The sequence below is a fragment of the Ranitomeya variabilis genome, chromosome 6 (genome assembly GCF_051348905.1).
Source record: "Ranitomeya variabilis isolate aRanVar5 chromosome 6, aRanVar5.hap1, whole genome shotgun sequence".
Classification (NCBI taxonomy): domain Eukaryota; kingdom Metazoa; phylum Chordata; class Amphibia; order Anura; family Dendrobatidae; genus Ranitomeya; species Ranitomeya variabilis.
The window spans coordinates 152,284,189-152,299,412 of record NC_135237.1 but is presented as its reverse complement, the minus strand read 5'-3'; the positions used below and the strand labels follow the sequence as shown (position 1 = coordinate 152,299,412).

The 15,224-nt window shown below is 38.2% G+C and overlaps 1 protein-coding gene across 1 annotated transcript in view; it reads left to right on the top strand.

The window, feature by feature from the left end:
* CNTNAP2 (contactin associated protein 2) overlaps positions 1-15,224 on the top strand; it is a 3,158,824-nt gene that overhangs the window by 1,006,431 nt on the left and 2,137,169 nt on the right. The window contains exon 3 of the mRNA XM_077269131.1: positions 13,255-13,448. Coding sequence (XP_077125246.1) covers positions 13,255-13,448 — 194 coding nt within the window. The remainder of the gene's footprint in view (positions 1-13,254; positions 13,449-15,224) is intronic.

Genomic DNA, 15,224 nt, shown 5'->3' with positions numbered 1-15,224 from the left:
CTGTGTCATTCTTTCGATTAAAGGACTTTATTCTGGGTTGATTTTTTTTATACAATATGACCATGGGGTTAGTAATGGGTCATCTCAAAGATGCCTCTCCATTACTAACCTCTGGGCTTGATGCCACCTGACAATAAAAAGAATACATCAACCTCCCAACTATCACCCCACTTGCCACTGCACCTGAGCAAGTGGGAAGAGCGAGGCTAAGTGCCAGATTTGTTGCATCTTATGTATGTGTCATTTCTGGGATGGATGAAAGCTGATGTTTTAGTCTGGGAAGGGCCAATACCCATGGCCCCTTCCTAGGCTATTAATATCAACACATAGCGGTCTTGCTGGTTATTAAATATAGGGGGTCCCTATATCACTTTTTTGTGGGTCCCCCACTTTAATAACCAGGACAGGCTAAGTGTACATTCGTGAGCTGATAATAATAGCTTGAGAACCTTTATGAATATTGTCTCTTCCCCAGAATATTAACATCAACCTCCAGCCACTGGCTTTCCCTCTGCTGATTATGAAAATGATGGGGGACCCCCATGCGTTGTTTTTCAATTACGTTTTTAATTGTCAACAAGAACAGTAAGGTCACCTGAGTTCATAGCAGCTGTTGCTCTTGCTATGCAAGTGCCATTGCCAGACTGATGAATAGCCGCAAGTCGAGAACTCGCCACTCTGGAATTCAATAGTCTGGCACTGGTTCTACCATGAGACCCTTTTTATGTTACCAGAGTTCACGGCCAGTGGGTTTGCCGGCAGCTGTGAGGTCTGGAAACCTCATATGAAACTTTGAGAGACATTTTAAGCTTCCAGAAAGGTAAGCTTACAGAAGATTCTAGCTGCTTGTACACCTGATGTAATAATTATAGGGTTATAACTCAGGAGACTCTTTGCGTGGAACAAGACAACTACAGGTCACAGTTTTATAAGTGGTAAAGTCTATATTATCACACAGTGATTCAAACAGGTGCAGAGAGAAACTCAAGTCCACAACACTTGGAGTAAATATTAAATGCAGCTTAGCAGTCTATAGGAAACTTCAGAGGAAAATGCAATCACGCAGAAAGTCTATGAAGCACAATTATTCTTGAGGATACTTGACACGAATAAGTCCTTGCTTAGTCCAAAACACAGATAGATATGCTTATAAGGCAGTTCAAATAATATCTTAGCTCAACCAGGGAGGCCTGGTTAATAGTCTCACGTTCTTGCAGAGCAGAAACAGTTTACATGTCCAGCAAATGCAGATGGAAGTAAACACGGGCATCAGATGAAGGAGGATTACTGGAACTGGTGTATGCAGCAGGAATTCAGAGCAGAGTAGCAGGATAACCCCACAGGTTCAGAGGAGCAGGTACATAGCCAGGGAATCACCAGAGGTCAGGAGCTGGATGCAAGGCAGAATACTCTAGCACAGACTGAAGGCAGGGGTGGAGTTTTATAGCAGGAAGACACAGTGCACATGAGACCAAAGACGCCATCTTGGAAAAGGTCAGTAATGCACAAAAGGTAATAAAAAATGTTCAGAGTCCTGACACCTGATGGCTGTAAACTAAGGTTACCTTGGGTATGTATTTTACTGTACTTGTAAATACATTTTTAAAAAGGCAAAAAAGTGGAGTGGGGTTCTCTGTAATTTTCATAAACACCCGAGGGAAAGCCAACAGCTGGGGTCTAATGTCATGTTTTTGGGAATGAGACAATATTCATAAAGGTTCCCAGGCTATTAATATCAGCTCACAGCTGTAAGCTTTAGCTTTTCCTGGTTATTAAAATGAGGGACCCCAAAAGAAATAAATTAGGATTCCCCTGCATTTTTGATAACCAGTCAGGCTGCAACCCTCAGCTGACAGCTTCAGCAAGGCTGGTTATCAAGAATGGAGGGGTACACATGCCATATTTTTTAATTACTTAAAAAAATAATTAAAAAATGGTGTGGGGTCCCCCCAATTTTTGACAACCAGCAATTCTAAAGCAGCCAGCTGTGGGCTGGTATTCTCAGGCTGGTAAGGGGCCATGGATATTGACATCCCCAGCATAAAAATAGCAGTCTGCAGCAACCCCAGAAAATATGCATTAATTATATTTGCCAATTCTGGCTCTTTGTCCAGCTCTCCCCACTTGCCTTGTGATGGTGGCAAGTGGGGTTCATATTTATGGGGTTGATGTCACCTTTGCATTGTGACATCAAGCCTACGGCTTAATAAAGTAGAGGCGTCTATAAAATTCCTATCCATTACTAATCCTATGGTTATATTGTAAATAAACACACAGCCAGAATACTGTCCTTTAAATGAAATAATGAAAATGGAATAATGAATCTAAATTAAAACTTATTCACGACATCACTTATTCCACTGAAGCCATTGTCTGCTGTAATAAAACAAAAAAAAAAAAAAACAGCCATATCAGTCACCATAATTTTCTTGAAATCGCAAATTTCAGGAAATTCATCTTGAACTTGATCCCCTAGAATATCCACTCAACTCTAGATGCAATTGTTTCCAGTAAAATAATGACTGCACTATCAGTAGGAGAGTAATTCCTATTGTAAGGATGCCGCATATTCATCACAGTTGGGCCAGTCTAAAAACACATTTTAAAATGCCAGCTAATTTCCAATTATGAGTGCAATAATATAATCATTTGAGAGTAATATGAGACTATTGCTATAAGGCACTGCATAAATCTGTATTTGTTTTTGTTTGTTTGAGGCTATGGTCACATGATCGTAAATTCTCTCTTCCGATCAATTATGTAAAAGGCACTCTGATCAAACTCTGATCAGAGATTGATCGGAGTGTCAGCTTAGTGTGCTCTGATTCTCTTAGATAAGAGAATCATAGCACAAGTGAGGAGAAGATAAGATAAGATAAGTTCACAGAAATCAGACTGCACTCTGATATCATCCGAGTGCAGTCCAATGATTTCCACGCACCCATAGACTTGAATGGGTGTGTGCTATCTGATTTATACTGCAATTTTTTTGTCATGCTGAATCAGTAGGAGAAAAATAAAATGATAAGCACTGCCGCATCGAATAACATTTGTCAGAGAGCTAGGCGATGTAACATCGGATAACACTCGTCTGATATATGCGCTCATTTGAGCGAGCCATTAATGTGAAAATAGTTTTGAGGAAAGAGTCTAGAAATGAATCATTGAAAACATAAGTGTAACTGCCAGGCCAGTCAACACAACTGATATAAAATCAAGCAGATCTATTACCACTCATGTGTGAGGTGCAGTTAGTAGATTACTGGGAAATCAAGTAACGAGGCAAAGATGTGGATGATAAGTATATCAATCATAGTTCTGGACATACATGTCCTAGTCATGGAATATTTACTGTTGAAGGTGCTCAGGGTGGAGAGAAACACATTTTTAGAATTTGCTATTGGGTTAATGCCACATTATTTTTTTTATTATCCATTGGTCTATATTTCATTTTTTTAACTAAGATGCAGGCATGACTGTAATTGTATCTCAATACATTTGAATATTTTTTTTCTCTTCGTTTTCTTTTTTTGAATGACGCAATTGAAATGGATTCAGAGGTAAATCCTGCAGGAAGAAGCTTAAGTTCTATCTTTATGCTTTGACAAGCAGTCTGTCAGCACAAATTACTGTTCAAACCAAGCACAGCCCAATGAAGGGACAAAATTTTAATAATTATCATTCAAATTCATTACCAGATTTACAAGAAATATTTATTTCTGCAAATATGCTAATGAGGTGTTTTGTGAATACTTGGCGTGGCTGAGTAGTTAAGCGCACGTTCCCATCATCTTCATTTTGCATCTAACTCCATACCCATCTTCTTTAATTGATGGCTTTCATTTTTATAGGAGAAATAGGTTTAAATAGATAAATGGAAACAAGTAGGTAGCAAAGTGCATTGAACTGTCTTGTCATGCCAAGAATGTTACAGGTTCCTTATTAGCATATTTAACAAAACTATTTCTGATAAGTATAGTTACGATTTTGGATACTGAAAGTAAGATTTTTACTAGAATTGTATCGATCACTGATTCTTTCTTGCTGTTTGCAGAGAAAGTTTAAATGGTGTCCCTTTCTGCAGTGCAATTTAAAACGGCAAAGAATAAATGTAATTGCATCATTATTTTTTTGTTTTACTATATCCATTGTATGGTAAAAATGACTTGTGAACATGATTCTACAAGTCAGTGTGACTAAGTGACGTCAATGCGAGTGCCGTGGGAATTTTCAGAAAGGTGAAGTGAGTTCATTGGCCGTGAACTCGCAGGACCCATCATACGGCACTGCTAGCAGAACTTTATCACATTCAAGTTGCTCTGAGACAGGGAATAGCAGTTTACAGGCAGACACTGAGCACACGGTGCTCAGTGTCTACTGGATGACAGGCTACTTGGCTGTATTATGCAAACATGCAGCCTGCCATCTAGATAAAGCAGAGCTAGACCCTTCGTGGGACAAAGGGTTTAAAAGCATCTCTGCGGAAAGGTGAGGAATATTGTTGTTTGCTTTTTTTACCTCTTTTGCAGATGATGAGGGCATCGGGGATTGGGCGAGGTCATAAATATGGTTTAATTAAGATTATTAAAGGAGTCTGTGTCTTTCTTTAAATTAAATGACTTTTTTCTGTGTGTGTGTGTTTTCTTACAATGTGACTATGGGGTTAGTAATGGGGGAATCTTATTGATGCCTCTTCATTACTATCCTCGGGGCTTGACGTCACTCGACAATACAAAGGTGACATCAACCCCCCTCAACTTTCACCCCACTTGCCACCACTACAGGGCAAGTGGGAAGAGCTGGATAAGTGCCAGAATTGGTGCATATTAGAGATGCGCCTTTTCTGGAGAGGTTGGGAGCTGATGTTTTTAGCCTGGGGGGGCAGTATCCATGGCCCCTTCCTAGGTTATTAATATTAGCCCCCATTTTAGTAGCCTGTAAAGGCTAATTATACAGCTGTGAGCTGATATTAATAGCATTGGAAGGTCCATGGGTATTAACCCCTTCCTAGGCTATAAACATCGGCCCCCAGCTGTTGACTTTCCCTCTGTTGGTTATGAAAATTTTGCAGGAGCCCACGCCATTTTTTTTTCCAAAAAACAATCTTTTATTAATTAAATACATATACAATTAGCTGCACAAACACTGTACTAATTGTATTTGTCACAGACATCTGTATATCTACCTATTCTATTTGTATTTACAGTATGTAATCAATCTCTTCTATCCTGTCAGCTCCTTTAGTGATTTTACTGTACGTAGAACATGAATTGCCAGCTTTCCAAAGGATGAGGTGCATAAAAATAGGACAGCATTCACATGGTCCGAGTGCTGTGCAATTTTTTTCCATAGGCTTGCATTGGCGAGTCCCGGACAATATACGCGTGCAATCGCAGCATGCTGTGATTTTACACACATGCTGAATACGCCTGAGAAAATAAATGGTGATGTGAGCTGCTCCAAAGATTTACACTAGGCCGAGTGTTATGCAATGTTTTTTCACATAGCACTCACCAGTAGGGTTGAGCGACCTTTACTTTTACTTTTTCAAAAGTCGGGTCGAGTGAAATCGGCCGATCCTATAAAAAAGTCGGGGTCGGCCGAAACTCGAAACCCAATGCAGTGCATTGGGTTTCCAATGGTTCCCAGGGTCTGAAGGAGCGGAAACTCTCCTTCAGGCCCTGGGATCCATATTTAAGTGTAAAATAAAGAATTTAAATAAAAAATATTGCTATACTTACCCTCTGATGCGCCCTGGTACTAAGCGGGAACCTTCCTTCCTTAGAATCAGCCTTCCAGGACCTTGCGGTGACGTTGCGGCTTGTGATTGGTCGCGCGGCCGCCCATGTGACCGCTCGCGCGACCAATCACAAGCCGCGACGTCACCGTGACGTCACCGAAGGTCCTGGAAGGGCTGATTCTTAGGAAGGAAGGCTGCCGGAAAGAAGCCGAGGGTGAGTATATTCCTATTAGGTATATACTCACCCTCGGGCATGCCCTGCTTCTTTACGGCAGCCTTCCTTCCTAAGAATCAGCCCTTCCAGGACCTTCGGTGACGTCACGGTGACGTCGCGGCTTGTGATTGGTCGCGCGAGCGGTCACATGGGCGGCCGCACGACCAATCACAAGCCGCGACGTCACCGCGACGTCACCGCAAGGTCCTGGAAGGCTGATTCTAAGGAAGGATGGTTCCCGCTTAGTACCAGGGCGCATCAGAGTGTAAGTATGGTGATATTTTTTATTTTAATTCTTTATTTTACACTTAAATCTGAATTCCGATACCAATTCCCGATATCTTAAACATATCCGGAATCGGTATCGGAATTCCGATTCCAGATTCAGAAGATCGCCGACTTCATGGCCGACCCCACACAGGGGTCGGGTCGGGTTTCATGAAACCCGACTTTGCCAAAAGTCGGCGACTTCTGAAAATTGCCGACCCGTTTCGCTCAACCCTACTCACCAGTATTCTACGGTAGTGTGATCCCGGCCTTACTCTTATTATGCAGGCATGTATTTGATCTATTCCTATTATGTATATTTGTTCAGCAGTGCATAGCTGCTAAGATATAGAGGGGTAGTTCACTGCTGAACTTTACTGCCTGTGTGCCTATCCATGCCTTGCTTTGTCTACTGTATCTATTTACATATAAATTTGATTACTGTGTTTCTTATTATTTATTAGCCACACATGGGATGTATACTAATAATTGATATTTTACCTTCCTGCCTATATATGTCATTGTTTGATTGATTACTTACCATACTAACTACCTTATTGCCACCTATATACCTCTTCTGTGTTTCTCACCTTTTTATTTTCTTTTTGCCTTTTATGGCCTGGTTTTACTGTATATTTCAATAAACTTGGATTTTAAACTTTCTGCTTACCTGGCTATAAAGTTGTTATTTTTAGGTATTTCTTATAAAATGAATCAGCTACACAGTCTAACCTCATGAAATATAACCATTACACTGCCCCCTTATGAGCTCTAACAGTAACACTGCACCCACTCATAAATTTAAAATGCTGTTCTTTCCCATTATGAAATATGACCATGACACTGTCTTCCTTTATGAATTACAATCATTATACTGAACAATTTTTTTTATCTACAAATGAGACATTGTCCTCTCTAATGAACTACATCTGTAACAATGTGCGATGCAGCCCCTAATAACACTGGTCTGCAAAAAAAAAAAAAAAAAATTCAGGTATGGAATTTAAGAACAGTTTTAGACTAATTTGAGGGTGCTGAATTCAAATCTGATCTTATTATTTCTCTACCATATCACATTTTTGCGCTATAGGTATATAGCCCATTTTCATGAATTCCAAGATAAATATAAGTAGTATATGAAAAGTGCCGGTTTATATGGTTTACTAAGGTAAATTTAGTTTTCATTTTGTCTCCCAATAAATGTGAGAATATCTTTGTTTTCTTTGAACATGCATAATTCCCATTTGTTATGATAACACCCTTGTTTTCTGTGCTACTGGGACAGTAGAGCTACAGCAGAGCATTGGGTGAAAACTGAATGGCCTCAGCGACAGAGTTTGGCATCTGGCGATAAGAATGTCATCCATGATCCTCTAGTGGATAGGAAGGACATTGTCTTTCCTCCCTTACACAGAAAACTTGGATTGATGAAGCAGTTCGTCAAAGCTCTCAATCACAGTGGAGAATGCTTTAACTATATATGTTCAACTTTTCCTAGTCTTAGTGAAGAAAAGAAAAAGGCTGGAATATTTGATGGACCTCAAATAAGAACACTTATGAGAGACCCAAATTTTATCACATCAATGATTGAGACAGAAGAAAGAGCTTGGAATGCATTTTGTAATGTGGTGCAGAATTTTCTAGGGAGTAAGAAAGCAGACAACTATGAAGAGATTGTGGAAGAGCTACTAATGAGTCTGCGAAATCTTGGATGTAGAATGAGTATCAAGATTCACTATTTACACAGCCATTTGGACTTTTTCCAGAGAACCTTGGGGATGCGAGCGAGGAACAAGGGGAGCGTTTTCATCAGGACATTAAAACAATGGAAGAATGGTATCAAGGCCAGTGGAACTCACATATGATGGCTGACTATTGCTAGAGCTTGATGAGAGACAACCCAGAAGCTGTACATCACAGATCAGCCAAGAAAAGAAAGTTCAAATAACTGCCATTTGTCATTCATCTGTGTGCCATATATATGTGTTTTTATATTTTGTAGTTAAATTCTGTAAGTATATTTGATTTGCTGTACATAGACTTTGTAATCTTTGTTATTCCGTGATTAAAAATATACAAAATGTAGTACCAAAAATCATGTGTTTTTATCATAAAACATTAGGAGTAATTTTCATCAAAAGTTGAAAATATCTCAAAATCCTGATGTGATAGCCAAAAACGGAGTCCATATTCGTAATCAGCAGCCAAAATTGACTTAAAATATGTTTTAAAACCTTTTGCCAGAAAAATTGCGTTGACCAGTGTAATCTGTTGTATCTGTTGCTCCACTATGAATTGTTTACTATGTCTGCTATCTTCAACACTTCTGCGGCACTGCTGTAATATCAGCAGCATCATGAGGTCACCTGCTTATATTACAGGTGCTGCATTTCGTTTTTACCCTTACAGTGACGACACTCATATACTTAATTATATTTGAGTCTGAAAGCTGAGAAGACAATTAAATGCAAAGAGAATGGAACCAGTAGTCACAATTTGCCTGTCTGAAGTAAGGGGGAGGGGCCTGCAACCTTCCTTGGAGCTGGGGACCTCACTTTCCCTGTCCCAGGGGTATTCTTGAAGGTAGAGGGGCCTGAGTCTACAGCCTTACTATGCTCCTGAATGCACACTGAACTAATTCTTCTCCCACCGAGGGAGGTATGGGATGGATGAGAAACGGATAGCACAAACAAGACAGATAAGTGAAAGAGACTGGGATAAAGGAAAACTGCAATCATACAAAAACACTCAAGCAACAACAAAGTGAAAAACAAAGGAACAGTAGCAACCAACCAAATGGGAGAGGATAAAGGAATACATATTCTACAAAAAACACACAGAAAACTCCTAGAATAAACACCAACTAACTCACAAATAAGGACTACTCATTCACCACCAAGCTGGGTAGTTGTAAGCTATCACCAACAGGGAACAATGGAAGCAGTGAGGATTAAATAGAAATCCCCAACAAACTCCCTCATCAGGTGGCCTGCATACAAATCCTTTGTATCGACCTCGGCAATATCCTCTAGACCAAAACCTTTCCATTGAACATGATGCTGTAGTCGATGTCTGACACATCCGGAGCCCAAAACTCCCCCCCCAACTCTCCTTGCCAAGCAAATTCTCCGCTCCTACATTCTTAGTATCTGGGAGATATGTCATTGAAAAATCAACATTGGATTAACTGAGGACAAGGGCTTTAGAAAAAGCTGTTTTGAGGTCAGCAAAAGCATCAAACACCTCAGTGGACGAAGAGGAAAAATTAGTACCCTTCTTGGTCATATCAGTAAGAGGTTTGACAATTAACCGAAAAGTCCATAATTAACTAAAAATAGAAATTAGCAATCTGAGTCTCCCAATTGATAGGAATTGTGTTTAAACAACCAGAGCATACACATCACACTTTTACCTGGCAAGGAAGGTAAAATCATAAATGAAATAGATTCTGTGTGTAGCACCGCCTTATGATGCATATATTCTCAGCCGTAGAAGTAACATGAGTCTGAATAAAAGGAGAACTATCAATTGCAGCTACTTGGACAGGATGGCCAAAAATTGCAACAATATACCCACGCTCACCAGCAGCTTCACTTTAAATGAGATCTAAGGTGGAACCTGATTCAACAAATGCCGAGGTAACTATGACTTCAGATTTGGTAGCCAAAGAAACCTGTGAAAAAGCAACCTGTAGTCTGCATGTGAGACAGTCTCTTACCTCCAGAAACAATGTTCTTACATGCTAGTGACTCTTTTTCTTCCTTCTCCTTAGCATTAAGAAACTCTTTATAGTATATGAGACACTAATTAATCACATGACCCTTTCCACTTCAGTACAGATAGAAGCGTGCAGGAGTTTCTAATTTTACTCCCTCCATGGAAGCTCGGCAGGCCACAATCTGCATCAATTCTTCAGTCTCAGTAGGAAGAAAGTGAGAAGTCACAAAAACATCCTCAAATGTTTTCTGATCTCTAAGACGTCAGTCCAAATGTACTGCTGGAGACATGGTCTCATCCAAAAACCACAGGGAGGGACAATAAACCATCATATCCCATATCTGACTGGAAAGACCCTGGCAAAATTGACTGTAGAGAACTGGTTCATTCCATGAGGTCTCCACAGCCCAGCATCTGAATTAAGAGCAGTACTCCTCCACACTACATTTCCCGTGAATCAACCTGCGGACCATAGATTCAGCAACTGCCACTTTATCAAGGTCATAATAAATGAGCCCCAGAGCACAGAAAAGAAGTCTACAGAGGAAGAAAATGGAAATTCCTCAAGCAGAGAAAATGCCCAAGCCTGAAGCTCTCCACTGAGCAGCGGCATAACAATACCCACACATTGACTCTCGCTTCTGGATGAAACAGGACTGAGATGAAAAAATAAATTACATGAAGAAAGCAAAGTATAAAACTTTTGATTTGATCCCCATTGAAACAATCAGGATAATTCATCTGAGGCATAGAGGGCAATATTAGATTTAGCTGAACCTACGTAGTGGTGGTTAGCACATGCTGTTGTTGCTGCTTCACACAGTAGTGTTCAAAATCAAAGCAGTGTGTTCAAAAACATAGGTTAATAAACTTTTTTTGCTACTTTTTATTTCCATGCATTGGAAACACTGCACACTGTTTTCTAATTCAAACCATGAAGAGAAATGAATGTATATAATTTTTAACTATTTTACAGAAAATAACAAAAAATAAACATTTGGCTATTCAAAAAAATAGTAGCGTCTGCATTTGTCTTTACAAACTCACAATATATACTGTTTTATGACAATTTAGCATTACTGTGAATCACTAACCTAATATTCAGTTGCACATCCACAGTTTTTTAGAACTGCTTTGCATCTATGTTGCATAGAGTCAACCAACGTCTGACACCTGTCAACTGTTATTCCAGCCCAGGATGTTTGGACCACCTGATTCACATCTGTTACGTCACAGAATGATTGACATCACTAATTGAACTCCACACTGCTATTATTTTGATCACACCCCCTTTCAATTAATTATTCTAATAAACTGACTCGAAAACATGCAGATCATGATTGAGGAGTCTGTTGGTTTTCTTAGAATCTACTGCACCTACTGGTAAATTGTTTGACATGTGGTAATATAATTTATATCAAAAGCAGTTATTAATCTGGTTAGTCATATTGGACTGCTATTATTTTGAATACTACTGTATCTGCCACCTCTGAATACAAAAACCGTAACTGCACAGTCACGGCATCCTCCCCATGCACTATGGCCTTTCAGAATGCACAGAATGGAGTGGGCTGGTGATAATGTCACAATGTGCAAGTCTGAAGTAAGGGGGAGTGGTATGCAACAGACCTTGGAGCTGGGGCCCTCACAATCTCTGTCCCAGGGATACTCTTAAAAGTAGAGAGGCCTGCATCTTCAACCTTACTATGCTCCTGAATGCACACTGAACTAAATCCTTCCGCATCCAGGGAGGTGTAGTACTGACGGGAAATGGATAACACAAACCAGATAGACAGGGAAAAAGAATGGGATGAAAGGGAACTGTAATCATACAAAAATGCTCAAGCAACAACAAAGTGGAAAACAAGAGAACCATTCGGTGGGACCAACCAAATGGGAAAAGATTAAGAAATACACATACTATAAAAACATGCAAAAACTCCTAGAGTTTCTAGCTTTCACAAATAAGGACTACTCATTCACCACCAAACTGGGGAGTTTTAAGCTATAACCAGCAGGGAACAATGGAAGCAGTGAGGTTTAAATAGAAGATCCTGCAGAGTGACAGGATATGCCAAATAGCAAATGGAAAACACCTGCTCTAAGAAAGAAGTGATAAAAGGCAAAGACAAATCAGCACCCCGACAACGACAGGATCTCTAGTGACTCAGCTCACAGAGAAGTCAGCAGATAACCACAAGACTTGCAGATCAAATCTTGAGTCATGACACCAGTGTTCCATCGGTGCTCTGAACATGATGTCAGTTCAACATCTAGTTTGGAGAACCTATGAGGATCAGCTAAATCTGAGACACACCTTAGACTGCCGCCTGAGGGACATACTAATTTTGTCCTATGGCAGAAGTGCTCGTTAAGGTCCTGTGCTTAGTTTGAACAGTCACTTTGGTCTGGCAGACCTTATCTGTCTTTGAATCTACCTCTCAACTTTTACTAAAAAAAAATTGCTTCAAAACTTCAGAGACTTTAAAAAAAAAAAAAAAAAAACTAAGTCAGAATCTACCTTCAGGGTATGTTCACATCTGTCACATAAGCTAAATCCAAAAGTGTAGACATTGCCATTGGTTTTTCCCATTATTGAAATTAAACTGTATGAAGACACATCTTTTATATATTTATAAGGACGTGGTTACAACTTCATAACTATCGCACAGTATGAACAAGGTCTAATTTTTCCATCTTTTTATAAAGTAAATATTTGTATTAACCATTTTACTATTATAAATACTTTTGAGGATTCTTTAAGTACTGTTTTGAAGTTAACTGATCAAAGCAAACCATTTGTAATTGCAGGTCTTTTTTCCACTTGATGTGCTTTGAGGTCTTTCATTAAATTATATTGTGGGATTATGTAAATGTGATAATGTGTGCTACCACTTGCCTTTGATATACTTTTCTTTTTTATATTCAAAAGATTAAGGCCTCCCACTGTGCAGTAAGAAAGTAGTTTTACATAGCAGCAGGATGCCTTGAGAAAATAGCTTTATAGTAAGGAAGGTCAGTAATGGACAGAATACTTAATTTATGATAATTAGAAATTGATTGTGGAAATTGATTGCTATTCAACGTATGTATTGATTTGAATGGCACTGACCTAGATGGTCTTTTTCAAATATGTCATGTTTCTATTTAGTACTAGTTGAGGGATTATGGTGTAAGCAATTATGTAACAAATTATGACTGTTTTGTTATGTTTAGATGTATTTTGAACATTTCTTAAAACTAATATGTTAGTATAATCATTCATATTTTTGATTTATGTATTGGTTAATTATGTGGTGTATTTTTCAATCTGCAGGAGATGGTGGTTGGTCACCACTGGACAGTGATCACTATCAGTGGCTGCAGGTGGATTTTGGAAGCAGGAAACAAATTCGTGCAATAGCTACTCAAGGGCGGTACAGCAGTTCTGATTGGGTGTCCCAATACCGGCTGCTTTACAGTGACACAGCCAGAAACTGGAAACCTTATCATCAGGATGGAAATATCTGGGTAAGTAATATATATTTTATACATCTGCTAAATATTGTATTGAATAATCACTAAAATTGATGATATGCAATTATAATAACAATAAAGTATATATATATATATATATATATATATATATATATATGTAACCAGTCAAGATACATCCATAAGAAGTATAAAAAATAAACAAATACTGGGGACATTAAAAGTGACTCGTTTCAGGTGGGAACGCACTCTCAAACATGTCAGACTTAATGTTCCCTGATTTTTTTTTTTTTTTTTTTTTCGTTTCTTTAATAGACCAATAATAAAGTAATCAATTTTTTACACTAAAAATGGATGGATGGATGTGCTGAACTTCCTCTTGACTGTTTCCTATCACTGAGTCTGCCAGCTGGATATTGCAGCCATTTAGGATTATTGCAGTGAATTTCTTTATTAGCAACATTCATGAGCTTCTCCCCCTTTATTATTTATATTTGTATATATATATACACATATATATATATATATATATATATATATATATATATATATGTATATATATATATATACAAATATAAGTAATAAAGGGGGAGAAGCTCATGAATATGATATGATATATATATATATATATATATAATATTTTGGTTTGATTACCTAAAGCAGAAAAAATATATCCTTTTGCCATGGAAACAAGTATTAACTATGAAAAGTGCATTTGATAAATTTTAGCAAAAAATGTTGTGTAACTTTTTAAGTTAACCATCTCAGGTTAATATTGGAACTTCAGGAAAAACTTTCCAAACCCCAAATTGCACTGAGAAATCTTAATAAAATTGGCTTTATACATTTCGGATCAGCTGTCATATTTTTCTGATTTGGCCTCATAAGATTATTATCTATTTCCAAAAACAAAAAAATCATTAAAAGGATGAAAATTCATGACAAACGAGATGGTAATTGATGGTGTGGAGTTATGGTTTGAAGAACAGGATAGCAACTGTTTTCTCATTATTAGAAATATTTGTTAAATGTACTAAATGTGTAGAGATGAAAGGTGATTATGCTGAATAAAATAGTATTACTTGGAAAACAGAGTTTATTTTACTAAGATAGTCCAATTATATATATCAATGCCTCTCATACATATCCCTAAAACATAGACATGAGAGACAGAATATGAGCATGTGCAAAAGTGAGTACTCATAATATAAAAATGCTAAACCACTAAAAACAGTAATGCAAGGACATTGATGTAAAAAGATCAAGTAAAAAGGGGTTGATCAACTGATCTAAACTAAACATACATACAAAAAATATGTATGTGAAAAATGTTTGCTAATTGCTACTATATGGTCTACATTGCTTTGATCTTTGTTCTTTTGGAATATGCAATTAGGCACTCTTGACTTGTCTGCTATCCCCGACGAAGCCGGTATACCCGACGAAGCCGGTGTACCCAGCGGCATGCAAGGGGACTCACTTCTCCCTATAGATTGCGAAAATCCCACTTCATATCTGATTATTTTCTTAATCTCATTTTTGGCACATCACTGCCTTGACGATATACAGGTCCTTCTCAAAAAATTAGCATATAGTGTTAAATGTCATTATTTACCATAATGTAATGATTACAATTAAACTTTCATATATTATAGATTCATTATCCACCAACTGAAATTTGTCAGGTCTTTTATTGTTTTAATACTGATGATTTTGGCATACAACTCCTGATAACCCAAAAAACCTGTCTCAATAAATTAGCATATTTCACCCGACCAATCAAATAAAAGTGTTTTTTAATACCAAACAAAA